We start from the raw sequence: 27,619 nt of genomic DNA on the forward strand, positions 1-27,619 counted from the left end.
TGCTGTGAGAAACAGCAAATAATCACTTTCCAGTCACCTTTTCCACCTTCTCAGTGATTTTATAGACCTGTTATCATCTCTCTTGTCTGACATCTCTTTTGGAACTGAAGAATACAGTTCTGTTCACTCTCTGTCCTCATACCAAACTTATTCTATGCCTTTGATTATCTTTCTCCATTTCTTTTTAAGTTCTTTTCTATCCTTTTTAAGAAAGGAAAAAAACCTGCATATCCAAGCAGTTAGAGAGCAATAGAGTGTCTTCTGTTCTCCCCTCTGGCCACCTGGCTGTCATGGAGCACCTACTCCTCAGACACATCTGTGGGGCTGGCCATGCCCTTCCTTAGCTCCTTCACCCAAGAAATAATCCACACTGAAGCCACTGGTGGGCCTGGATTAGGTTTTTTTTGGAGTTACTGTGAATAGCACAGGTCACAGAGCTAATCCTGTGGAACTCTGAATTTCTAAATGGGAAAAGTAACATGCTAAAGAGATTAACCAGGGCATTTTTCCCACTCCAGCTAAGTGTTTTCCAGGATTCTGGAGAATTCATCTGCAGTTTGTCATTACCATAAAATTACCATGTGCCAGTAAGCTAGTGAAAGAATTTCTTCTGAAAAGTAATGGTTATAAATGCCTTCTGTGATTCTACCATGTGTCTCCTTAGCTCAGACATTAGTTCTAAGATTTGCTCTTCTCTCCCTCTACATGCCAGTGTTTACCAGTTTACCCTTGGCAAGGCAGTTGTCTCCTTTTCAGTATGTTAACCCCTGTTACCTCTCCTGTGCCAAATCCCTGTGACCGCAAAACCCTTCATCCCATCAAACCATTAAATCATGAGATTTAATCATTAAATCATCATTAAAGACACCATTCTAATGCCTTGGCTCCATCAAAACACAGACATCTGGGAAATGGTGGAACTTGGATACTGGTAAAGCAGTCTCTACACAAAGATGAAATCTGAATTAAATCAATGGCATTACACTGGGATTACATTTGCATGAATAATTTTATGCTTTAGTGACCTCTATAACACCCACCCTTTGAAATACTCCAAAATGAATACAAGTTCATTCATGAAGTAGTCATCATTTAGTTTACTGTTATTGCTTTAGCCAAGGGAAATCAGATGAGGCTTTGGGATATCTTTACATATAAAGTGGAATTTATGTGACACCCATAAAGTACATATGGGAAGAATAACCTGGTTCTGGGATATGATGAATACACAAATCAAGAGCACTGATGGCAGCCTAAAACTCTGCATGAGCATGAGATACCTCAGCATTGATGACAGGCAGTAGGAAGAAAGCAGCAACAGGAAGAAAGATGCCCTCAGATAAGCTGCCAACACACTTTGATTCAGCTGTCAGCCAGCATCCAGCACTGCTGAATGGGCAGCACTGCCCTCATCTCCAGTGCTTTCTTTCACCTCACACTTCTCCTTTGTAACTCATTCTTTAATACATGATTTATCACTGATCCACTGCACAATTGAGCCTGAAAGGGAACTAAGACTGGGCACACCCTGGGCAACAGGAACTAACTTGACACCCCCCCAGTAAGTTAGAAGTGACTGTGGAAGGTCTCAGACACCTCAGAAGGGCTTCCTTCATGGGGGATTACTGCAAAAATGCTGCTGCCACAATCCCAAATGCAACAATACCTGCTTGCAGACACAGCTCACACCCTGGCCCTGGTTTCAGTAGGGGTACATTGCTCAGCCCATGCTGTGCTTACCACCAAGGATTCCATGGTGCCTGGGCACGAATGCCTGCCTGATTTGAGCTCAGCTGTTAGAACAGGATGGAGAAGGCATCCAGCTTCACTTGACTCAAGCAACCCACAGTACGAACAAAGCAGTTTTAGATGTTCATAACTTAGGAACTAGGTCAGAGAATGCCAAACTCGCTACAACAGTGAGGGTGAGTGCCTAATCAGGCAAGAGGCTCTGAAGCCGACTGCTGCCCACAGCCTTTCTCCTGCACAGCTCTGAGCCCAGTGCAGAGCATTTCATGAGTTTTTGCCCAACACACTCTTCATCAGCAGACTTCAGGCTGATTCAGTGAGCTGAGTTCTCCAGCCTCGGACATATTTTCCAGTTGTATCAAATAACTTTCTAACGAAGCTGGCAGCGAATTCCCCAAGAAAGGCAGGGCTGCTCCAAAAACTTGCATTGTGAAAGTTTTGCAAGCTTATTCCATATCACACTTTGCTCTTCAGAGCAAACTTGGTCCTCTTGTTTGGTATTTGAGCAGTGCCCAGGGCAACTGGTTTTGCCCCAGCAAGAAGAGACAACAGCCACCACCAGCCAGTGAGCCAAGAACCAGGTCCCTGCTAGACTAAATACTAGGAGCTCTGTGCACCTTCTGCCAGGCAGCAGCTTGAGCAGGATATCCCTTTTCACCACACCACAGAAAATGGATGTGATTTTTTTCATCCTATCTCCTCTTTTAGCTTCTGTCTGGCAGAGCAGCAGGAAGCAAGACAGAGAGATATCCTCTGGATTACAAATCCAATTACAACTGTTGTCCTAACTGCTTCTTGTCAGCTTTAAAGATGTCCTCAAGCCAGCAGAACGATTCACCAAATGGGGCTGAGATGATGCTGTGGACACAGAGCAACAGATGCTCTTTACAGATTCTCCATTAATAAAACAAAACCCAAATGACTAGAAATACGTGTTTGTAAAACCTGTACTCGTTGCAGAGAAAAAGCTGGTTAAAAAGTCCAAATTGACATTCCCAGGATTTAGACTTAAATTAAAAACGATACAGGTTTTGTGTTTAATACCTTGTTTTCTGCAATGAAAGACCATGAGATTGATAGAGATTACTGAAGAGATGTGGTCTTTGATGGTTATTTCCACTAAGAATATCTTCCTACAAGAAGATATTTCCTCCAGGGACAACCACCTCACTAAAGAAAACAGGGATCTCATGATGCAGGTGGACTTTGGACCTCAGTGCCATCCTCCTGGTGCTTACAGACAATTTAAAAGAAAAAAGCAGAGAGAAATCTGTGTGCCAAACAAGCCTATGGCTGACACAGATGCAGTCTACACTGCAAACTCAAGAACACTGGGAAACACTGCATGTTCAAATACATATCTTTAACCTCATATTTAAACAAATATAAACAAAAAATAAACTTTGTACTTAAACTAAAACAAATCTGTTTGGTTTCTTAACAGAAGTGTCTCACAAAATGCCTGATTCAGACAGTGAGTAGTAAACCCCAACAGCCTCCTGACTTGCACTGTGTAAAAAAAGGCACTGGGGTCAGGAAGCAAAGCTCTTCAGATGAAAATCAAAGAATGTGCTGAAGTGTTCCAACCATTAATGTCTTTCATTGCTAGTGTTGCAACAAGGTGCCTTCAGGGCTGGATTAGGTCTAGTTTTTTGTAACCATTCTAATAAAGCAACAGTGCCTGCCTTGTATTGGTTTAAAGTCAAATATAAAGGGGCTAAACTTTGAAGGATCTCCCTGCCCACAGCAAGCACAACTGCAAACAGATGAATGTCATTACTGACTGTGCCTGAACAAGCTGTTGACCTTTACTTAAGCCTTGGGAGAGCACTGAACAACCCAGATGGAAAAACAGCAAAAAACCACTATAGGACAGAAGAAATAAATTATTTTCCCACCTGCCCTTCCACTTTGCTAAATTACTTCTCTTGGTTTGCTCAGCCACATCTTTCCAATGGTACATTTGACCACAGACAGAGCCCGTCTGCGTGGTGGGACAGGTTTGAGCGAAGGCCCAGGAACACATTTTGACTTTTCATTTACTGCCTTCTTCATTAGCAGTGGTTTTGCCTTGTTTTTTGTCATGGCACATGTCCAAAGGTCTGTGTGCTAAGCAGGGCCTGAAGCCTGGAAAGAAATTTCTGTGTGTGTGTTCCTGTCCCAAGATGCAGTCCCTCAGCTACCGCCCGGCAGGGAACTGAGGGTGCTCGGGAGCAAACACTTCTCATCAGCACATGTGCCATGGAAATGCCTGGCTGAGAAAGTCACTGATCTGAGAGACACAATGATGGGCAGAAATGCAAATCACAACCCTAAACATGCTCTGAAACCATGACCCAAAGGAGGCTACATGAGTTACTCCAGTCACCCTTTACCTCCACGCACAACCTGCTCCTAGTCTGTAAGGAGACTACAACTCCTTTTGCATCAGTGGTGCCACTCCAAGCACATTCCTCAAACTGAGGATTATCTCCAGCGAGGCAGGAGAAGGCTTGATTTGTACCTGGAGGCTCTTTAAGGACGTCATTAGGACAGCTTTCATGCATGAGGCTGCTCAGCTGTGTGAGAGAACACCCAGGGCAGAAACAAAACACTGTTAGACATAAGACCACTTAATCTGAGATGAGCATTTACTGATCCTCACAGCACACGTCTTTCATACTTCTATAAATAGATCACCTCAATAAAACAATGTAGTAGTATGAAAGTTAAACGGGGATGTGAATTTCTTTTTAAACATGAATAGTTTATTTTATACACAAAACCCTCAGTACCTACCTGAAATCAGAATTATCATATCGTTAGTGAGTCAGAGAAAGAATGAAAATGTTTTCAAACACACAAAAAAAGACATGTGGGGTCTGCTTATGGCACTGATACAAAGAGCAGAATTTAAAGGATGGCCTCATCTCAGTCACTTATCAAGTAAATTGAATTTACCTTGTTACTAAGGATGTAAAACTGTGAGCTGGAAAATTGGTAGCATGTGTAATTTCGGCGCTCTCTAGTAAATGACCAAACCTTGAACTTACTGGGAAGCAGAGGAAAAACTCTTCTGTGCTAGCAGGCATACAGCTGGACCACAAGAAACCTCAGAATTAAAACAGTTTACTTTTTTTCATATCAGAGGCAATGTGTGTGCATCTCCACATATTTTGTTTCATTTAATATTACCCAGTTAACACTCTCTCCTGTATGACATGGTGTGCACTTAGGGTTTGAGTAGTTCCTCATCACTCCTCCTGAGCACTGCAGGGGGGTCTCCACTCACTGCCAGAGTGGCCCAAAGCCACCCTCCTCAGAGCAGGACAGAGGGAATCCTGTGGGATGGTCAAGTCCACGTGTTCGTTGTGAAAACTTTGAAACTGTGCAAAGTCTGAAATCTTGAAACAATGCCAAGATTCCACCAGCAGGCTCACGCCTAAAATTGATTTCCGATATTTCTGTTGCCTACATTTCTATTTCCAGCCTCAGCACAGTGCTATCTATCACAAAACTCATTTTTACAAGCCCAGCCCTCCACAGCACCTACTTTTTCTCTAACTGAGCACAAAAGTCTTGCTCAAGTTACATTTGCTAAAGCACAGGACAACTGGCTGTGATGTACTTAAATCTGGAACAAAGAGGACTTGGAAAAGACCCATTCATGAAGAAATTGTCAACAGACTAGAGGACTCTGTTATGTTCCCCTGCTTAAAAACCTAATCATAGGTTTAGGCTTGTGCAACTTGCCAAATTTGTAGCTCAATGAGCAAAGAACCTCTTTTAAATTTTGCTGCCAGCATTAACATTTCAGAAAAATGGAATGCAAGAGCTACCAAATTAAGATAAATTACATGCTTTTCCCTTCTTATTCTGAATTCTGATTCAGAAACTGAATTCAGGATTCTTTACATGGAATGCATTTCCAAGTCTCTTCAGCTGAAGCAGTGTTTATGCAAACTGACCATCCTGCACTTAAGTGCTGCTTCGAATTTGCTCCTTAATCACACACAAAAATGCACAAATTCTTTTGTGATACTTAACACTGAAGTGAGGATTTACTTAACCTATTTCATCCTCTTGAAAATAGCATGGGATTTCATCAGACCTTTCCTAGTTAGGAGCCAGAAAACAGCAACAACGCACTTTTGGTAAGTTCTCTTTCATTCCATGCTCAGTTTATTCCTGTGTCTGTCACATTTCTAAATCCATTTATGAAGTAAATATAGTTATGCTAAAATAAGACAGATACATACCAAGAATACTTTTCTTTCTCCATTTAATCCAACCTCCTAGAGAAAGCCTGAGTAAATGAGTGAACCCTATCATATGCACTGGGGAGAGTGGAAATCCAACCACATTTCAGTGTCCTGAACAGTCTCTCAGGGAAATATTGATTCTGCCTGTATCTTCAGAAAAAGGGATGCAGCCAAAGACTCTCCTGGGCCAGCTTGTCTGCATCAAAGAGAACCAACAAAATCTAAACAAGTCCTAGACATGCTTTACATCTCCCAGCTGTGATCCCAACACAGGAGGGCACACAGGTACAGCTGCAATGTGTCTCCCCAGCCTGGGGAGGGAAGTGCTAAAAGCTTTGTGCACTGCAGACACCTCACTGAGCAACTGCTCACAGCTTCTTCCTGAAGATTTTTGGATGCTGGGGAATAACTGCAACATCCATTGCCTTATGGAGGGCTGACAAACTGTGTGCTCACAAAAGAAAAGTGCCATTCAATCTTCTTTCCAAGCTATGCCTTTTAGCCTTCATTATTTCAACCAGTTTCACATTCTATCATAAATACATAGTTGTTAAACATCTCCTGAGAAAGCTGGGCAGGGGGGAGGTGTTGGGACTCTACAGCAACACAAAGTCACCTTACCTAGCCTGGATTAAGTACTTTTTTCTCCAGGGTACAGTAGAGTCCATAATGTGCCTATTTTCCATCATCATGAACCCAATCCCCACCAAATAACTCCAGGAACAGATGGGTCTATGGCAGTCTTTACATCTGTTTTGTCAGGCACCATATTCTCTTACAAGTCTGCTTACTGAGTAAACCATGCATGAAGTACTTCACCCCTTGGACCCATTGTCCAAACCACAGCTTGGTCCTCAAGGCACTACCACAGGCAGCCACCTCCAGCACTAGCCAGAGTTTCTAAGGGTGTGTCTGCAACATCTGAGAGAGCACAGGCAGAAATCTGCAAGTTAGCTCCAAAAATGGAAACAGAAGCCTTATTGATGAGATTTTGCAATGTACTACTTAATGCTGCTGATGGATTTATACATCTCTGCTGGGGGGATGTCTGTCAGCTGCTCCCTCTGCCTTACAGTGGAACATGGAATTCTGTGCTGATCCTGGACTTTCCTTGCAAATCGAGCCCAAGCATCCCACATGTGAAGTTGTTCACAGCTCATGTGCTGAATTCAGCAGCTCTCTTTCCCATGCCAAATAGACAGCACAGAGAGTTTAAAAGAATAATAATATAAAAAAAAATCTTAAATGAATTGATTAATCCAATTTCACTGTGGATTGTATTACCTAGAGGAAATGAAGCAGGCTTGTGACACATGAAAATTTGTTTTTAATAGACATTATATACGTGAGGAGAGAACGTATATTTCCCCCAATATTTTTTTTCTCTTTTACATAGCGTTTTTCCAAGGCAAGCTTCCCCAAAAAATGGTCCCTGCAGCACCCATACAACCAGTATCATATTCCACTTCTAAAGCAGGCTAAAACTCAAGAGAAATTCAAGCACCTGAAACATGCTTTTCCTTGCAGTACAGCACTGATAGCGAGGAACGCTTTATAAAATAAAAATTAAATGTTAAATCTTTGTAAGACTGCATTTTACTCAAGCACAGAAGGCAATACAACAGATGGAAATGGTCATGCAATTCTGACCCTGCCTCAAATGTCTCTTTCCTAAAGCACATTGAAAGAGTTCCGAAAAAACTGTTTTTCTTCACATAATTCCTGATATTACAAAGCCATCTCGGTATCATTTTGCCTTTTCTTCCTATTTTACTGCTGCTTTATTTATTGCTTTTTATCAGAGTGATACAAACGTGTCTTCTTTTAAGCCTGCTCCTCATTTACTATGATTTCAAACTTGCTAGCTCAGTACTAGCAGCAACCCAGCTGTGGCAGAGCACAATACAGGCTATAAAGGCTGCGCAAGAGCAGTAAATACCTTGCTGATAGCCTGCCTTCAATTCCGTGCTGCTTCACTTAAACCATTACCAAAACTTGAGAGGGTTTAACTGCGGCGACCGCAGCGCAGTTTGTGCTGGCTGGGTTTTCCTCCCAGAGCCTTTGCTAACGCTGTTTTCTGCTTTGTTTACGCAGCAGTTTTACAAGCACCGTTTGTCTGTGTTACTGTTGTTATCTCGGCATATTGATACGTGCACGGCAGCGAATGGAATGTGGTCGTGGTGGTGGTGGTGCTCTGAAAAATGACAGCTTGTTTTGGTCACTGACCAGCTGCAAGGAAAGGCTTCTGTTTTCCCGGTAATCGGTTATTGTATTCAGGCATGCAGGCCAGGTAAATTAATTTGAGCATCCTCTTAATAAAAAAACAAACAAACAAGCAAAAAAAAAACCCCAACCCTAAACGAAAATTGGAGTAACACTATCATTCATTCAGACACAGTTTAAGATCGTGAGCCGCATTGCTTACCTATGGATATGGTCCAAACTGCAGCAATTTTCATAATGGCCTTGGTGCGGGAATTGAAGCGGCTGTGCTCAATGGGATTGCGTATTGCTACGTACCGATCAAGAGAGATGGCACAGAGATGCATAATAGATGCAGTTGAAAAGAGCACATCTAGGGAAATCCATATAGGGCACAACTGTTTAGGCAAAGGCCAAGCATAATCTGAAACATAGAGAGAAAAGAAATGAAAGGAAAAAAGGAAAAGGAAACGATTTGGGGAGCTAGGCCGTCATTTCTGGGAAACCGTCGGGGTGTTTTAACTCTGCGACACCGGTAAGGGGGACGTGCATGAGGAGGGGACAAGAATCCTCTCACGGGACCTCTCCACAGGCAGTCCCTGGCTCTGGACACTCCACAAACCCGCGGCCAGTTCCCACACATCTGATTTCTGTGAGCAGTACCTAAAGGGCAATGCCCTCAAGTGACCTCTCTCTTAACCTTTCCACCATACCTTTAGAAAATCAAATATTACATTCCTCTGTTACTGCCTCATCACGTTCTTTTCATGGGTTGCAAAGCCCTTTGTGGCATTAACTTCACTCAGATCCCTTCTGAGGCTCCCTTGATCTGTACATCTCAGTTCCTGTCTGCTGAGGCAGACAGTTCTTCTGCACAGCCTAACACAGCTACACGACACTACTCCACCTTTTCTCCCCAGGCAGAGGAACACTTGCCTCCTTACAGAGCAGTTGGGATTGAGTGGCTGAAATTTGAAAGTTGTTTTGAAGGTAGACAGAGCAGAGTGTTATTCTTTGCAGAAACAAGTGTGCCAGCAAACAGAACAGACTAGATAGTCTGACAGCAGCTGGCACGCAGCTCATTTGGGTGCCTGCACTTATTAAACTGTTCATTCAGTGCTGAAGTACAGCTTGAGAGCAAAAGTGACCCAGAAAGATCCTCAAGGGGCAGTTGTATTTAAATTAAAACTCAGGAAAAAATTGATTTGTGAATGATACCCCCATGTCAATGCCCAGAATGGATTGTGTGAGATCAATAACAGAGCCCTGCCAAGCTCTGGGCTTCTTAGGAAAAAAAAATCAAGAGTATCTATAGCAGCTGAAAACACGAGAGACTTCATAATAGTTGAATAATGAGATATTCTTGTGTCTTCATTCAGAACGTGGATATCTAAAGCAATCTTGAAGTTTACCCCAAGGATCAGAATCACCACTCTGCAGAATCAATGTTATATTAAGAATGGTGCAGCTCCATCCCACTGATCTTGAATGGAAAAGATGAAACATTAGTCTCAGAAATCATATTTTGAAACAAATTACCCAGCCAAGAGAGACCCAGGATACCTTTATGCAGAAGCCTGAGATGAACTGAACCAGAGTAAATTATTATGAAATGTCCCACAGAAGCCCAGGAACCTTTCACAAAGAGCACAGCGGAACGAGATGGACACATTAGTTCATTTTACCAGGAAACCCACAGATGAAGTGCTAAGTACTCACCAAACCCACACAAGACCCCAGCTCTGGGGAGATAAGCCATTCATTTCAGCAAGTTTGCACCACTTCTACTAAAAGGACTGTAAGTGGACTGGACTCCACAGCAACAAGCATTTAAGAGGTCCCTAGTGAAGGGAAATAAGTAAAGCACTTTGTGGCTGGAGCATCTTTATTTAAAAAGACAGCTCTGCTGTACAAATGAATTGAGCTTGGTTAAATTATGACTCAGCCCCTTTATGACACTACGATCAAACTTCACCTCCTGCTCATGTTCACACTTTGCAATTGCTTAGGACATCATTGCCATCAGCCTGCAACTGAGCTCAGAGCTCCAGCTAAGCACACCTCAGATTTGCTGGGTCTTTAATGATGCCTCAGTGAATGCCCCAGGGAAGAACAAGCCTGAAATCCTACAAGTGGCAGCCGTACTCCCTGCATAGCCCCAGGCTCTTGCTGCCAGCCCGTGCTAAAGTACATTCAGCACATTTTATACCTCACTACTTCTCTGCATTGCCAGAGCCAGCTTTCTGCTACAGGCTGAAGTGAGCCACGAGCACAAAGCCCCTGAGTGTGTCCTGAAGGAGGAAGAGATCCCTGGGAATGTGTGCGGGGTGATCATGACTGTGCAGCAGCCTCTGCATGGGGGAACAGTGACATGGATGGCTACTCCCCACATCACACAGACAGGCAGGAAATCTCCAGTGTCTCCAGAAAGAGATGCCAGGCCTCCAGGCTTCCTGTGCGTGGGAGCATCTCCAATCTGATCCATGGCACTGCGGTGGGTACGATCTTATTCCTGACATTTGTTAGACCTGGGAGAGGTTTCTACAGCAACCACCTTTTCAGCATTATTGAATGATGAATAGCCTCTCTTACTTCTTCTTCTGAGCTACCCAAATGCTTCCCGTGTCCCCCTGGAATGACTTCTGCTATTGATGTGAACAAGGCACAGCACTGCAACCAAAAAAACAAGGAGAAGCAAAAGCAACAGTAAATATTCACACCCACGGTGTGAGGCGAGGAGGTGTCACCTGCTGTCAGCCCTGGCACTGCAGGAACCAGCAGATCCAGGTAACACGCCCAGAGTTACTGCCCAGGCAACCTGTCAGGATGTTTTTGAAGATAAAGGTGATACAAGAGCTCTCCTAATGCCTAATCCTTTTAGTTTTTGCTGTCCCAGGGCGCTCTGTTACGCTTCTAGCTGAAAAGCCAGTTATAGGAGGAGACGTTTTACTTTCTCAGGAAGTTCCCTAAAATGATCTGCAATAATAAAACATCACTGCAGAAATTTGTAGAATGGCAGCTTGTAACACATCACTATACCTTGATAGGAAGGGCATAATACATACTCTATCTCAAAATGTAATTATTTTTAAGTAAGAATGGTGTGTGCGCTTGAAAAACACCTACACAGCCTACGAAGCCAGGAATTCGTAAAAAATGAAAAACAGATTTATTCTAACTCTGTTTTGAATAAATGTACAAAACATAGGAAATGTGCCCTGTGACTGTGCCAAGATGCAAAAAAGGATTAAAAAAATATTCTGTTAATGATGTTATACCTTCAAAGCAATCTTATCCTTAGAAACACTCTATCTGCAGAACGTAACAGTTCTCTAATTTGTTCTATTTTCTCTCATTTCACAGACAAAGAATAGCAATTACCATATATTTAGAAGAGCAGATGACTGAGTGAAGTGAATTCTTGGACCCTAGCACTTCTAAGATGTAGCAATTTCATTTCCAACAGAAATCAAGTATTTCAGTCCAAATTTGGCTCCAGAAAGAACGAAACAGTGCTAAACACCTGGGTAAGCAAAACCCAAATTCTTTGTAAGAAACTCTGATTTTTACCTTGAAATAATCTGTACCCTTAAAATCATATATTTAATGCACTGGCTGGTAGGCCAGATAGGAGAATGCTGAAGGGAATTAGATGAATCCAGCAGATCAGAACAGAAGTTTGTATTTCTTTACCCAGCGTGTAATCAAACTGCAGGGCTTTTTGCCTCCAGACCTTTTGTGAATGCCAGAAGTTTACACTGGACAAATTCACAGAGAAAAGCACAGAGCAACGATATTACTTTTAGATCAGTGTTGGCTTCTGGCTCTGGTCAGAATAAAACACAGTGTATAAAATCCAGGCAGGAAACTTCTGCAGAATATTACTTCAGCCTCCAATGCTGAGTAGCATCTCATGGAATCAGATTCTTCCCAGGACACATGGAACAAACACTCATATTTAACCAGGAGTCATGGTCCCTAGGTGGGATTTCATCTCCTGCCCTGGGATGAAAAAGCAAACCACAGTTCCTGTGTGTCACTGAACAGCTGAGATGAACACAAAGCGTTGGCAACAAAATACAGAAACTCAGAGGCGTTTTGGCAAAGTCACAGAGCATCTTTGTGTGTAGATAATTTCCTGTCGGATAAGAGATTCCTTACATGTTTTGTGCTTTCCATCAGGAAAGATGGCAGCTATGAAATTGGATTGCTTTTGTTAGAGGTTTAATGCATGTGGGTTAAAAGTGTTGCTTAACACTGTTATTATGGTGTTGTACTCTTCACTGCATGAGAGTCAAAATTACCAGACGCTGTAGCAGGAGATGACTGAATAATCCAAAACACATCAAACGGAATCAAAATTAATTATGTCAAATGGTAAAACAGAATTGCTCCAGATTGTAGGAGAATGACTGAACTGGAAAAAAAAATAATAATTAAAAAATGTCTGTTGCTTGTACAAATTAAGTACTATAATGCAATCTGCTCCAGTATATCTCCTGGGAACATGTAGTGTAACACCTAGGACAAATCTGGAATAATAGCAACAAAATACCTGCTTACACCACAATAAAGCAAAGAATTATGTAAAATTTATCCCTGTAGCTTCAGGAGTTATTAATGGGAAACTCACAGTAAGCTGCATCAATTGTCTCTTTTCTAACCACGAGCATGAATTTGGAAAAGGTTTCAAAACACTGTTGTGTGCTGTGGAATAAAGCCTACCCTTGCCCACTGCTAGAAGTCTTTTTGCCACCACTCCACCACTGATGCAACTGAAGCATTTTATAAACCAGAATTTCCAGTGTTCACTTTAAAGTTTCATGGCTGCCACAGCCTTTACAAAAATAGAAAGCAATTACACACAGTTTTAACATTACTGCATTGCATTATTCCCAAGGGAACGAAAGAATTTAAATTATTCTCTTCTCTCTCTCTCTTATCTAGGAAATAAAGAATTTCTTAGCTTTACTCTTACTGATGTGGTATTTCAGGCTATGTTATCTCTTTTCTGCTAGTTTATTTTCTTCAGATTTACATAGACAAATGACCCTGTATCAGCCTGAGAGTCACACAACCAAGGGTGCTGAAAAACTCCATCATGCCCAAGAAGTACAGGATGTCTTGCTTGACCCCCTGCAGTCCTCAGTGGTTGTCAGCACATCCACAGAAGGGCCCAAGCACGTGCAGCCAAGCCTCCTGGCTAGAGGAACAGCTGGTCTCAAGGGCAGCACTGCCAATGCTGTTTGATTTTATCATCGATATAGTGGAATTTAATGTTTTTTCCAACATATTGAACTCCTGGGCACTGGGTTACGTGAGAAATTGAGTTTAAGTTTCTAGCCTGCATTTTCTAGAGGAAAAAAAGGCTATCCTAATGCTCTCTGAATCCCTTAAATAGAACATACTCTAGCACAGCCAAGCACAGAGACATAATCTACACACAAAGAATGATGATGAATTTTAGAGCAGGACTCTATTCTTGAATGCTGCCCGTTCAAAAAGACTTGAGAGTCCCAGGAGGTGCTCAGCAGAGGGTGGGCTCTGAGGTTATGGGATGGCTGAGAAGATGGAAGAGACCACCAAGTAAGAAAAGGAGGTGACCCCGTGTCCAGACGCAGTGTTGGAGGGACCCCTGCTGGTATCCTACGCTTGACTCCAACCTCTGTGAGGAGAAGATGCTGCTTTGCCTCGGTGCAACACCACACACAGGAGTCACTTTGGAGTCTGTGCCACTGATCACACCCAGCTGGGCCACGACACCATTCCTGAGCTTTGGATTTCCTTGGAGCTGCTAGTTTTTCCCCTCTGGGAGCTGTCAGCATGGCACAAGTGGGGCAGGGAGCAGCAGGCAGTGGGCATGGAACAGCATGGTCTCCTTTGGAAACCCCCTCACCACTGAGGGAAACCCCAGACAAGCTGAATGGGCCTCCAAAGGTCTTTTGCATCTTTTCTCACAAGTTACAGTGATTAATTGATGTGACTGCCCTTTGTTGCAAATTAAACAACTACACTCATTATGCTGTTGTGAGATTTTCCTTTCTATCCAGTATTGACTTGAGGCCTTGACAGGAAGTATAAGAAAAAGCTAGGATAGATATAATTATCTGATCTGGGGAAAGGTTGCTTGAATATCATTTAAGTAATATTTTAAATGCAAGGAGCCAGCTTTTTACTGGCTTATTTAATATACTTAAAAGATCCTGCTAATAAAATGGGACATTTGCTAAGAGGAAAACACAGAGACCCCTGTTAGCATCCCAAAGGCAGCATCTCTTCTGCTAGAGAACTACAAAATTATTGTGGTGCGATCTGTCATTCCAGCAATCCATATGTTACATTCATCTTTTCATTTATTGGTGGAGACTAAAATTATATTTGGAGCCAGAGGAAAATTTTCTAGGCTCAATAATGTTCTTCGCTCACAGCTTAAGCATCTTTAGCAGCATCTGGAATTTTTATGTTGAGTGATATGGACAGTTAAGGGAGCAATGGTATAATTAATTGAATTGTATCACTAAGTTCTTATAAAGGGGTCCTTTCAGCATTTTGATTCCAACAGAGATATGATCTCTTCACACAACTCTGAGATACAAGTTCTTCATAATACTTTAACTAAATGAAACCACAGTCTAATAAAATATTCACAGCAGTAAACATTTTCTTTTTAGTGATGTCCTGTCTGTCACCACAGCATCAGGACAGTGGCCTCTCCTTTAATTTCCTTCATGCCAGTTATGGATCAGCTTCCACCAGTTATTTAAACAGCTGATGAAACAACAGTTGAAGGAACACCCCACTGGAAAGTAAGTCTATGAGCAAACACAGACCTCACACTAATACCTTCTAAATGTAAACATATATTTTCCAAAAAGCTGTTTCATAACAAAGTGCACAGACATGTGACAATAACAGGTGGTTTTCCCTAGTTCTGATGAAATTGAAAAAGATCCATTATCACAAGAAATTGCTGCCAAAACATACAGATCATTTGAGGAAACTATACTTCCGAACCAAAAGTGATGTGGCATTATTCAATTACAGCTGGCTGCTGAGCTGGTAGTCATCTGCTTGAACCCAGACCTTGTAAATGTAGATTATGTCTTGATCCTAGGATTGGTTTTGGGCTAGTGAGAGGACAAAAAACCATACAGAAGGCATTTTTTTAGGTATTTGGTTTTATTTCAGCATAACTCAGTGGCAATTCAGATGCCTGTGCTATCCTGACAGCTCTCTGGGAGCCTACCTGGGATTAATCCTCTTTCTCAGCTCAGGTTCCCCCCGGCAATGCAGCTGAACAAACTGGCCTCTGAATTCTGATAAAATGCCTGATTTCAGAAAGAGATATGATAAGGATTTCTTTCATGTGATATAAAGGGTTCCACATTCAGAGAACACAGGTCTGTCATCTTTAACCAGCCAACGGTTGTACTCAATATTCCAGGAAAATGACCAGTTTAATAAGAACTCACTTATTTACTCTAAACCAACTTCTGCCAAGTGTTAGCTTTGAGCAGACAGATGCAGATGTTTTCAGGAGTCTGGTTAGTCTGTTATACCTGGCACATCCCATCAGTATTTTTCCCCATTTTTTCATTGTTTTGTGCCTCATTCAGCACACCTCTACACCTGCACCGCTCCTGTGCCAAAGCAAAGTGCAACCCACGCTCAAGTGCTTTGGTGAATTTAGGGGTATCGAAGTAGTTCAGTGAATCAGCTCTGCTGATTTCTTAGGGACAGTGGGTTAATGGTCTGGCTGCACTTCATGCCACTGTGAGTCACAGTTTGCTTGTCTGAAGAGGTCAAAAGCCAGTCCAAGCAGCTGGTGAAACTGGTAAGGGCAAGAAACCACTTCAGCCAAGGGAAATGAGCTATATTTTGGTCATGCCTACAGATGTTTATTTCCATTTCTCATATTTCTCAGAGCAGAGGACTTGCAAAACACATTCCCTATTTAGCTTCCTCCAAACCAACATGCATCTCTGATTCTTCATGGCTATACAGGTAGAAATGCCAGTGTGAGGGTGCTCCACAAGAGCCACTGAGAAAAGCAATTATTTGGGGGTTGCTAAGAAACCTAGAAATTCTGGTCCTCATCCTTGAGGGTCATCTACTGTCCCTCTGTCACTGCATACCTTAGATGCACACCTCCCACTCTCAAAGCATTGCTGCCACCCTGCCCAAACCACTCCTGACCAAGAACAGACACACTTTTCATTGCAGCAGAAATGTCAGACTGGGGTTCATAACACTGGATATTTTCACTGTGGGAGTCTGAAAGGAGATGGAACAGCACCTTCAGTGCCTTTCTCAAGGGAATACTTTGCTAATGAACACTGTTACATAAGCAGTAATCCCAAGGAAATCTCTGAACGTGTGAGCAAGTACCACTTCTTTAGGAGTTTGATGGCCACCATGTGCCAACTCAGCATAGTAATTTGTGCACGTGCAACCTGCCCCAATTAAAAAGCAGCACAGTGAATAATCACTGACATCCCCTGAAAAAGGAGTGGAGGAGAATTCATCCAGTATGTAAACAAGATATTTAATTAAATAACTCTAATAGTAATCTAGAGAATGCATATATTGCTAATTAGTTCCATACTCTTTAGGAACAACATGCTGAACCATGCAAGTATGCAAATCACACCCAGTTTGTACCCAGAAACGTACAATTATCCACTTGGATTCTTGTGGTGTGACCCAGACTAACACTTAAGAGAATTTTTGCTGTTAATTGTCTCTTAACTGAGGAATAGAATGTAGAAATGAGAGAAAGCAAACAAGTGCAGCAAAACTAGACCACATTACTTAACTAGTTGAGCTTTTCTCAAATTGTGCACAATACTTGAAAAATAATATTTCAGTAGCCTCTACCTTCCAGCACAATGTTTCAAAGTCTGAAGTCAACCTTAATTACCCAGCTGTCCTTCCCCACTTCTTCCCCCTGTTACCCTAGAACACTTGGATGTTTCCTCATTTTGGCATACCATGAGAACCCGGGAGGCTCCTTTCATGGGCCTGAAAAATAATTTTCCACAGCAGGACTAGGTCTGGAAGCTTTATTGGCTGATAAACTGGATAGCCTGGTGCCTGCTAGGAAACTCATTTCTCTCAGCAGCACAGGAGGCTTTCCTGGACAGCCCAGACACCCGCAGGACATGGGTGCGTGAGCAGAGAGCCCCTGCTGGGATCTGTTCCACTTCCACCCTGGCAAGAAAGTACAAATGCTAAAGGTTCATGTTTCATGGAAAGTCTCTGCAGGGAGTATGCACAGAATCACGGCCTGGGGATGTCTCTGCATTAAACCCTGGAGGGACGAAGGCTTGCAGCCTTCACCTTGGCATTGCTGCAGTGCTTCTCCCTTTTCCCACCTGCTGAGGCCTGTGGGATAACTCTGCCTGCAGCCCAGGGGGAGCCAGTGCTACGGCTCAGACTCAATTCCTGGCCCTCCCATAGGATTTTTCATTCAGACTGCCTGGGAACCAACCTCCCATCAGGGTGTGATACTCAAAGAAGACCGGCTTGTCCCCAGCCCCCTTGTCATGAACACCCTGTCACAAGAACCCAAAGGAGCCTGGGACAGCAGGGGTTTGGGAAGGCTGTCTGTGGCTGGAGCTGCACTGTCTGTCTGGAGAAGCACAGGAGCTCCTCTGCCCCTGCTCACCCCGTGCCTGCAGGCAGAGCTGAGACACCCCCACCAACCTGTGCAAAATCACCCCTTTACCCCAGGGCAACCAACTTGTTATTCAGTGTGACAGCCCCACTCGTAAAACCACATGATAAAATCTTAAGGATCTGCATTATTGTAAGTATTTTGTGCACAAGTTGTTACGAGTGAAAACTTCTCACTACTAACAGAGTCTACTATAACAGACCTGAAGCTGGAATATGATTTAACCTGAGATTATGGTGCTTTCCTGCTGTAACACAGCCTATAAAATGCCCAATTGTTGTCAAACTGTTGCATGAGGACACGTAAGAGCCAACTGAGCACAGCCTTCTTTACAGATCCAAAGATTTAGAAACACCTCAGGTTCTGCTAACACGTGCACCTTCATCCTCACATCCTGGAATTCAGGGTGACATCCCTCAGCCAAAAAGAAAACAAACAGGCAGCAACACCAATCCTGCCTGACCTCCTGTCCCTCTCTGCCAAACCATGCAGATACACAGTTTTGAATACTGAGAAGGTCTGTGTTGAAAACAGCAGCGTAGGATGAGGTGATCCCATTCCCTGTAACAATTTTGTGGCAAGTGGACCATATTCCTGGTGGGTAACACCAGAGACAAAGTGAAACCTTACATATGACCACCACCACCACCAGTTGTACTCCTTTGAGTTCTGCAGAAATTGTAGGCCTATTGTGAGTTCCATTAACATGAAGTAGAAGTTTAATTTAACACGGATAAATGAAGCGTGGGCGTACAGATATATTAGAAAGAATACTATTACCCAGAAAATTATAGTGGTCTCATGAGGTGGTAAAGGAAACTAAAGAAATTATATTTAGTTAAGTTATACCATTGGTTTTTTTGATAGACTTGCTTTTGCCTTGTAATCAAGTGCAGCATTATTTTATTATTGTGGTTATGCTATTATTACAGTGTAATCTTGCACTTGATTACAAATCATAACCGGTGATAACTACAATAATAAAATAATCTGTTAACATAATAATCTAGCAAAACATAATAAAATAAGAGCTGTGCATCAGGCCCAGCATCACCAGCTGGAGGAGGGAGGGGATTGTCCTGCTCTGCTCTGTGCTGGTGTGGCCTCATCTCGAGTGCTGGAGGCAGTTTTGGTGCCACAAGAAGAGGAGATTGAGGAGAGACCTCATTGGGGTCTGCAGCTTCCTCATGAGGGCAAGAAGAGGGGCAGGCACTGGTGACCAGTGACAGGACCCAAGGGAAGGGCCTGAAGTTGTCAGGGGAAGTTTGGGTTGGATATCGGGAAAAGGTTCTTCATCCAGAGGGTGGTTGGGCACTGGAACAGGCTCCCCAGGGGAGTGGTCACAGCACCAAGCCTGACAGAGTTCAAGAAGTTTTTGGATAACACTCTCAGGAACATGGTGGAATTCTTGGGGCTGTCCTGTGTGGGAACAAGAGTTGGACTTCTCAGGGAACACCCTGAGATGATTCCTTTCATCTCAGGGTATTCTACAATTCTACAATTCTAGGTGCTGTCATAAATTTAACAAGTACAAATAAGTATTATGAGTGCTGTAGTAGAACTAGCTACTCCCAAGATACAAGGGGTACCTATCCCAATATGGACTAGAAAAAGCTTGAAAAAATCATTACACAAAGTAGATAAAGTAAGACATAAAAGGTGTATTTGAAGGACTTCATCTCGGAAGTTGTTTTTCAGAACATTCAGAACTAAAGCGTAAACATAAGGGCAGAGCTCTGCTGCCTCCTAAAACCAGCCATCAATATTCATGGGTGTCAGACACGCATTTACAGCCTTCTGCATCCCAGTGGGTGCCAAATAGGTAGGTAAAAGCCTGTCACACAATTTCCATATCTCAACAACACCAAGACCTTTCTATACAGCTGCTGCCTCTGATTGGGGATGAAAATAGACATTTATAAAGACAAGCAAAACACCCCAAACATACCAAAAATAAACACACTGAAAAACAAATTATACGTCAGAAGATGGAAATGCATTGGTCAGAATAACAACTGGTCTGTCCCGATAACTCCAGCACAGCTGGAGGAGTGAGCCTCCTGCCAACCTGTCAACAGGAATAGAAATCAACCACCCAAAAAATAGCCAAGAATCAACAGAACCTTATCAACCATCCTGCCTTGCCCATAAAATCTCATACCTAAGAGCTGATAGAGGAACCAGGCGTTTCATGTTTGTATATTACCCATTGAACTTTCTAGTCCTGAACCCTTTTCATCTAGGAAGCAAGACAGCATCTTGGAGGAGAGATTCACTCACTGAACCCACTGCTGTCACTGTTCTTATCAAACTGCCTGCAGGAATGGTGAAGTTTTCCAACAATAAAACTTACTACAAGCAGAAAACAAGGATGCTGGAAAAAGGGAATATATATCTGAAACTAATGCATGAAACCAAAATGTTGATATAGCACGTGTTGGTAATCACAGCCTAGGCTCCATGACAGGCTCGTGCACAAATTCCCCTCATCTCATTAGCATCTTTAGTGATAATTTTGGCAGAACAGCCAGTTGTCCATTCAGGAAATGGTTGTATTCCATCAAGGAGGCAGCATGGAAATAAGTGCAAGACAGAGCAATTGGCGCATGGCCCCTCTTCCATCAATGTAATTTCCATTTAATTTCCATGCAAGCAGATGAATCACATCAGAGCCTCTTTCCCAGCATGTGTTGATGAAACACAAAGTAGGAACTTAATGCTATTCTTACTGTTAGGTCTCAGGGAAGTGAACTAACCTACGAGGGTATTTGTGCATAATTTAAAGAATATTAGACAACTCTAGAACCAGAATTACAAGGGATGTATCATGTGAATTGGAGAGAGACATTAAAATTATAATTTGCTGAGTAGAATTTAATGACATCAATTCAACAGATGGATGGTAAAGGAAGTAGAAGAAAAAGTTGAGTTAATCCTGAGTTAATTGACCCAATCCTGGAAATATTCATAATTCAAAATAATGTACTACAGTGATGTATTTGTCTTACAGTAAATCCAAATGCTTTTCAGAGATTTCACCTTGCTTCTCTGTATTTCTTTCCATCTGGTGTAAAGCAGCTGTCTATATATGTATTGGCCTGCATAATGGCAGTGATTTTTTCTATGCTTTTGAGCTCAAAGGATGAGTTGCCCCATTACTTGCATCTGTTCTAAAAATGCAGCAGTCTGCTCGTGAGGTCTTGGTACATGGCCATCACTCAGGTTAAGCCCTTAAGGCAAGAAATTACTATATTATTGTATTAATCACATAAAGAGTATGAACATTACCACACACTAGAAATAATACTTATTTTCACAAAATGCTGCCCATAACACAGTGCAGTAAAAGCCCTAAATATGATAGAGTGTACACAAATACACCAAACAGCAAAATTCTGACATGAGACATCTATCTGCATCCAACAACAAACTTCCTGAGGGACAAGAGGAAACGGCCTCAAGTTGCACCAGGGATGGTTTAGATTGGATATCAGGAAACATTTCTTCACCGAAAGGGTGGTCAAGCGTTGGAAGTGATGGAGTCACTGTCCCTGGAAGTGTCCAAAAGACACGTAGATATGGTGTTTAGGGACATGGTTTAGTGGTAGACCTGGCAGTGTTAAGTTAATGATTTGACTCGATGATCTTAGAAGTCTTTCCCAATTTTAAAGGTTCTATGAACACAAGATATAATTTCCAAACAGAGCAGGGCTGAAAGAGTTTTTCAGTTGCATATTAAGTCAAGACAGAGCACAGAAATACAGGTGACCATCCTTGGAGTCCTTCTGTGTTCCCCTTACATTCTCCACTACCTGCAGCTGCAGCCAGCACAGGAAAATGAGTCAAATGTTAATCCTTACAACAGACTGCAGGCAGGACCATTCCTGGAAATTGCAACTCCTCCTTGACAGGTGCTGAGAAACACATGCTACTATCTGGTTCCTCAGCCCAGTTTCAATCTGCTGAGGTCAGCAAGAAGGGATGGCAAGTGCTCAGCGTGAGACAATAGGTCCTGGATATTCGGTGGAAGTGTTGTCAGATTTAGCTGCAGGCACCTTCTAGGAAGGGAAAGAGGCCATTTGTGGGTGAGAGAAAACAGAAGTAAAAGTAATAACTGGCATGGGGTGTTCAGGGTGGGCAGAGTGGAGGAAGCTGTTGAGATGCACACCCTCTGTCACACCTCAGGCCAGGCTGCCGTGCTCACATCTGTGTTTTAAACTGGAGGTCACAAACACGATGCTTTTAAGTGGACAATATTTTATTTCCCACTTCCCTAGGTTAATGTTTGGGTAAAGATTAGGAGGAGTTGTTATATCCTTTCTGCTCTACTATTCTGTGGAATTTACTCTTCCTCTCTCTTTTTTCCCCATTTTTTTTCCCCTTTCCATTTTCTTCCTCTCTCTTTTTTCATTTTTTTTATTTTTGAAATCACAATGTTTACAAAAATCAACAGAAGCAAATGGCAGATCACAGGCATCTCCCTTGCTCACTGAGCAGATGCTGCTGCTGGAGCACCAGGTGTGGTTGGGGAGGTGGTGCACATTGTAACTGCATCTTTCTCCAGATGGGCAACAGACTGTGAGAGAGAGGGAGACCTGAGCCAGCTGATGCCAGGTGAGTTTGGCAAAGGGGCATCCAGGCTGGGACTAGCACTCCTATCTGAGACAAAGTCCCTGTAAAAAGCTATCACAGGTAAACCTGTAAGTACAATGACATGGACTAAAATTAACTCATTTTGATAAAATGACTGCAATTCTGGTTAAATCCTTTCTCATGATTTTAAAATTATAAGAATAGGGGAGTAAACATTCCTAAGGAAGACTCTGGGTGGCTGTGTCTCACATGGATCCATGTCTGGATCTGGTGCTGTTATTCCTTTCAGATGAGGCTAAATCTGCCTGTGGAAAACATATTACCTATCTTCATTTTACTTCTTATCTCCATGATCCGCCTGGCACCTTTATAAAGGACCAAATTTATCTCTGGAACAGTTTATCATCATAGGGTCTTTCTTTTTATGTATAACAATTCCGCTTTTCTCATTATCTTGTATCAATTTCTGGATTGCCACAAAGCATGTAAGTTTATATTTCTTTTCAACTAAACTCATAAAAGTTAATTACAATGAGGCAATGCACTTACAAAGCTACTACTGGATCTAACAGGCTATTGTCATAGAAAGTAAATAAAGATTCATGCATTTTAAAGCACATTTAGCTTCACTGATCTGGAAGCAAATTGGGCATGAGAAGATTGCACTGACAGCATTAAAACTGCTGCTGTATTTAAATTGAAATCAGTAAAACAGACATCTATAAAACAGAAATGTAACTCTATACACTCCAGGTTTTTGGGGACTTTACGCTCCTGTGAGTTTTAAAACCTGTTGCAAAAATTTTTAGCAAGAGGATGAAATAAAAACTATAATTGGATCTAAATTTTTATTTGTGCTAAATAACAACATTTTAATGTGTGCCATTCAAAGTTATTCTAATGAGTCATTCTTGAAAATAAAAGATTTATTTTGGATGGGCAATTCTCTATTTCACTGGGCAGGCAAGACACACTCATCCAATTTAATGCCTAAAATATGAAAAACAGCTCCCTGATTGGGTGCAGAACACAAACTGTGGGTAAACTAGAAAAATATAAGGCCATATGTTCAACTAGTGTAAATAGGATTTACTCCATCCTCCAGAGTATTTTAACATTTCCCTTCACCTCTCCGGAGCAGGCAGGGCAAAAGTGGACTCTGCTGGGCTCTCCTGCCACATTTGTAGAGGCTGCATCCAAGGAAACATCCTCACTGAGATGCCAGGGGGATAGTTTACATGGCTTGTGCTTACCTAGAACTGCTTCCATTGTGGTTTGGGGTGACACCACATCTCCAGCTGAGTTGTGGAGCTGCTAATGGTGCAAAAAACTTGCCTCCACTTACCAAGAGCACACCAAAGCTTTGTTACAGAAACCTGCCCTGTAGTCTGCTCTCACTGCCAATTAGCTTCTGGCTTTATTTCAGACCACAGCCTTAAATAGTAGAGAGATGATGGGCCTGACCCAGTGATGGCTTCCTGAGTCCTGGTAGAGCTGTAAGAGCAGAAATTCTGACAACTGGATAAATCTGCAAATGGGAAGCAGGCCAGTTTATCAGCTTTTGAAGGAAAGTTTCAAAGCACAGTGGCTTCTCTTTGAAAGAAGAGGGGTTTTTTGTACGAAGGTGCATGGAGGCCTTGTTTTTTTTCACACTGCAGTGTTAGGATTTTCTATTTAAAACCTACTTATTTCAAGAAAGTTCAGGTTTTTGATTCTGTAATAAGTTGCTCAGAGATTTGTCCTGGCTTTCTGTTGCTTCCCACTGAAACACAGAGATCCTGGGCTCAGCATCCCAGCAGAAGGCAGAGCTAAAAGGAAAGAGGCTCTGGAAGATGTAAGATATGACTGCAGCAGCTCAGTGTCTTACTAACACTTGGTGACAAACAACAGGACACAGCAAGTCTGAAAGTTCTTTTCACTCCTGCATTTCTGTGGGATCAGGAAGCTCCTCTTGAGATCTTTGTGATTTCATTTTCCTATTTGAATTGTTTTGTCCAGCACAGTATTTTTCTAAGGTGAGTTTGCTTCCTGTGTCTTAATATTTTTTTTAACCAAAACCAATGAAATGAACAAAAAAACCCCTCAACAGTATCAGCCAACCCAGAAGAGGGACATTCACTCCTTTTTCAGCACGAGAAGCAAAAGCACCTTAGAGAGAACCAGTCTCACCAAGCCAGTGCAAAGGCAAACACAAGAAGCTTTTCACCCCAAACTGCATAAAGCAAATGAATGTCCACTGAAACACACTTTAGGATCAGACCCTGCCCAGGCCAGGAGCACATTTCAGCACTGAGCTGGATGTTTCACACAGCACAACATTGGGTCACCTTCCCTGGACAAATGCCAGCTCATTTCTCTTACCTACATGTTCCATAAAGCTCTAACAGGAGACTGACTCGTGCTTTGTGTGATGGTGCTGAAACCTGATGACCAGCAGTGGCATGAAAGGAGCTGCATTGCAGTGGCAGAGCTTTCCTCAGGCTCAGAGGAGAGCAGCAAAACATCTCAGACCCTTCTGGATAGTAAAGGATATGCCACAGTCACACCAAGAGCTACAGTCATGACCAGGCAGGAAGAGAGAAAAGAGGCTGGAGGAGGCAGAGAATTGCTCTGGCAAAAGCCCTAACCTCTCTGAACTTACTGCCAATGCTCCCACTGATTTTAGCATAGTCGGGATCTCTCCCTGTGCATTTTGTAGGAAGCCATTCCCCAGGTCCCCCTGTGCTCAGACTGTTACCTACCTGCAGCCTGCTGCCACTGAGCAAAACAAAGGAGGCAGGAACACATTGAGAAAATAAAACTTAAGGTGTTCTGTAGCATTCCTGTTCTTAATTTTTCTACATTTAGAAAAAACAAAAAAAGGAAGTACTTCTCTTTTCTACTTGACGAGTCACCTTTAATCTCAGAAATATGGCCTCACGCTTCCATGCAGCATTTTCCAGGCTAGCACAACTGGTTTTGTTGAGGCCTTTCTGCAAGAGGCTCTGTCTGTGAAAAAGCCTGTCAAACCCCCAGGGCAAAGAATGAGTCTCTGTAGTCCCCCTTGGCAAGCTGTGAAAATCGGGGCTACGGGCACATTTTCCTGAAAAAGGCCAGGATGAGTGCTCAGCCCGGCACTGCTGCAATGTCTGAGGCTACTGGATGGTGCACGTGTGGCTCACACACAGCTGACCCCCCTAGTGCCAGGCTGGGGTGCTGGCACAGAGCCCTGCTCTGGGCTGCACACCCACGGGCTTTGGGATCCCCTTGACCTCTCTGGAGGGGTGTTGTTTGACAAAATCTAACACAAACTGATTCAAAGGGTGTGCAATGAATAAATGCTTTGACAGCCATGCAACCTTCTCCATGAGCAGCCCTCGTGATGGAAGCTCCCAGAAACAGAAGCTGTTGGAAGTGTTTTGTGCCGTGTTCATCTGTGCTGGACTGAGCAGCCTGAGCTCCATGGGCAGCAGCATCATCCCTGGCAGATCACAAGCTAAAAGCTCCATTAACCCACAGTAGGCAAAGGAGCTGGTTGTCTAACTGCAAGGGGTTTAGAGAAGCAAAAAAAAAAAAAAGCATGTTTACAAATGTGAAATGTTTATTGTTCTCTCGTGTTTTCTCCTAACGCTGGCAGATTGACAAGATCCTCTTGTCAATGGCAACAAACACAGTGAGGGCAATAAAGAATACCTCTGCCTACACCAAGAAGCCAGCCACAGGCAGAGCTGGATGATATATAGGTGGCACAGAGCAAAGAAATTAGAAGAGGCAGGTGGTAAAAAATTAAATAGTAACAGTTCTGCCTCTGTATCTGACAGCAAAAATTGCCCTTCAGAGTCCCATAAACTAATGCTCCACAGTGTGGATTATAGCTGAGCTCAAATGAGTCACAAGGACCTGGCACAAAACTGCCAGGCCTTACCCACAGCAGGTCAGCAAGGTGCCATTCACACTCTCTCTGAAGGCTGGCCTTGATTTACTCTGCTGAAAATTATCTTTGCACAACAAACCCTTTGTTACGTCATCCAGAGCTCAGCAGTACAGGAAGCAAGATGAGAGATCTAAGGCAAGGCGTCCTCTGCTTTCCTCCTGGAAATAAGGAATGATTTGCTACGTGTGAATGAACCTGAGCAATGCTGAAGTAATGGGCAAGAAGTTATGGGGAGCAGCTCATATGGGAGCTGTCAGATCCTGGGAGCTGTCAGATGGACACACTGAGCCTCTTCTTTGGAGGAAGGTGCCACAGAAACCTGCTCCTGTTCCCCACAGGCTCCAGAGCTGCCCAGTTCATGGCACATTCCAGCAAACCACAGAGTGGATCTCACTGCTTCACGGCCCTGGAATGGCTTTTTGCTGTTTGGATGTGCTGGACAGAATTTGAGCTTCTCAGCAGTGTCACAGAGTTGGAAACTCATTGTCATTCAGCTTTAGAATAAGCATGAGAATTTTCTGATTTTTGCAAGAATAGACTTATATTAAAAAGGTATTTTCAAGACAGAAGTCCTAGCTTATGGCTTAAAATATAGTCTGATATGCCCCAGTGATTACTGTTTTACTGGCTTAATTTTTAATTTTTGTGCAACAGATCATCATAAAGCTGGCAGAACAGGGACTTGGGATCCCACATGCTGTAAAAATACTTCACCAGCAATGAGAATAATCCCATTTCTCTTGACCAGAAAACATCAGTTTTCCACCAATGCAAGCCAAAGCTGTGTAGGATCCTAATGCTATTTCCAAATGTGATCAAGCAGAGCATCATCACAAGGTGCAATATTTTCAGGGGCTCTAGAAAATCCTGCAAGTTAACATTTAGCTGCATCAGGGTCCTGTATTCAATGAGATACAGAGAGTATCCAAGAAGATATTTAGTATTCCCCTCCTCCTCTCTAAGCACAATTTAAACCTTGGGTAGTAGAAGAGAAGCTGTTACATGGATTCAGGCCACACCATACAGAGCTTTCTTTCCCAGAGCAACACAGATATACCACAACTTAATCCCATTTGTCACATTAGGTAAACAGGCAGTTGTTCACATGGAGAAAATTCAGTAGCAGGACCCTCAGTATCTGAACTAAAGTCTTCTATGTATTTAATAACCTGGGAAGAGGGTGAATAATGATGTAGCAGGTTTTTAGATTTCACAGGTTAGCTGAGGTTACAAGAAAGATGTGGG

General features: G+C 42.7%; 1 protein-coding gene across 4 annotated transcripts in view; it reads right to left on the reverse strand.

Moving 5' to 3' along the window:
* The window catches only part of HTR2C (5-hydroxytryptamine receptor 2C), a 204,571-nt gene that overhangs the window by 2,366 nt on the left and 174,586 nt on the right, over positions 1–27,619 (reverse strand). For all 4 annotated transcript variants that reach the window (XM_027721884.2, XM_039378138.1, XM_027721883.2 and 1 more), the window contains one exon: positions 8,416–8,616. In XM_027721884.2, the coding sequence (XP_027577685.1) occupies positions 8,416–8,616 (201 nt within the window). The remainder of the gene's footprint in view (positions 1–8,415; positions 8,617–27,619) is intronic.

Source organism: Pipra filicauda, unplaced genomic scaffold (assembly GCF_003945595.2).
Source record: "Pipra filicauda isolate LSUMZ 115617 unplaced genomic scaffold, ASM394559v2 scaffold9_size5747161_pilon, whole genome shotgun sequence".
Taxonomy (NCBI): domain Eukaryota; kingdom Metazoa; phylum Chordata; class Aves; order Passeriformes; family Pipridae; genus Pipra; species Pipra filicauda.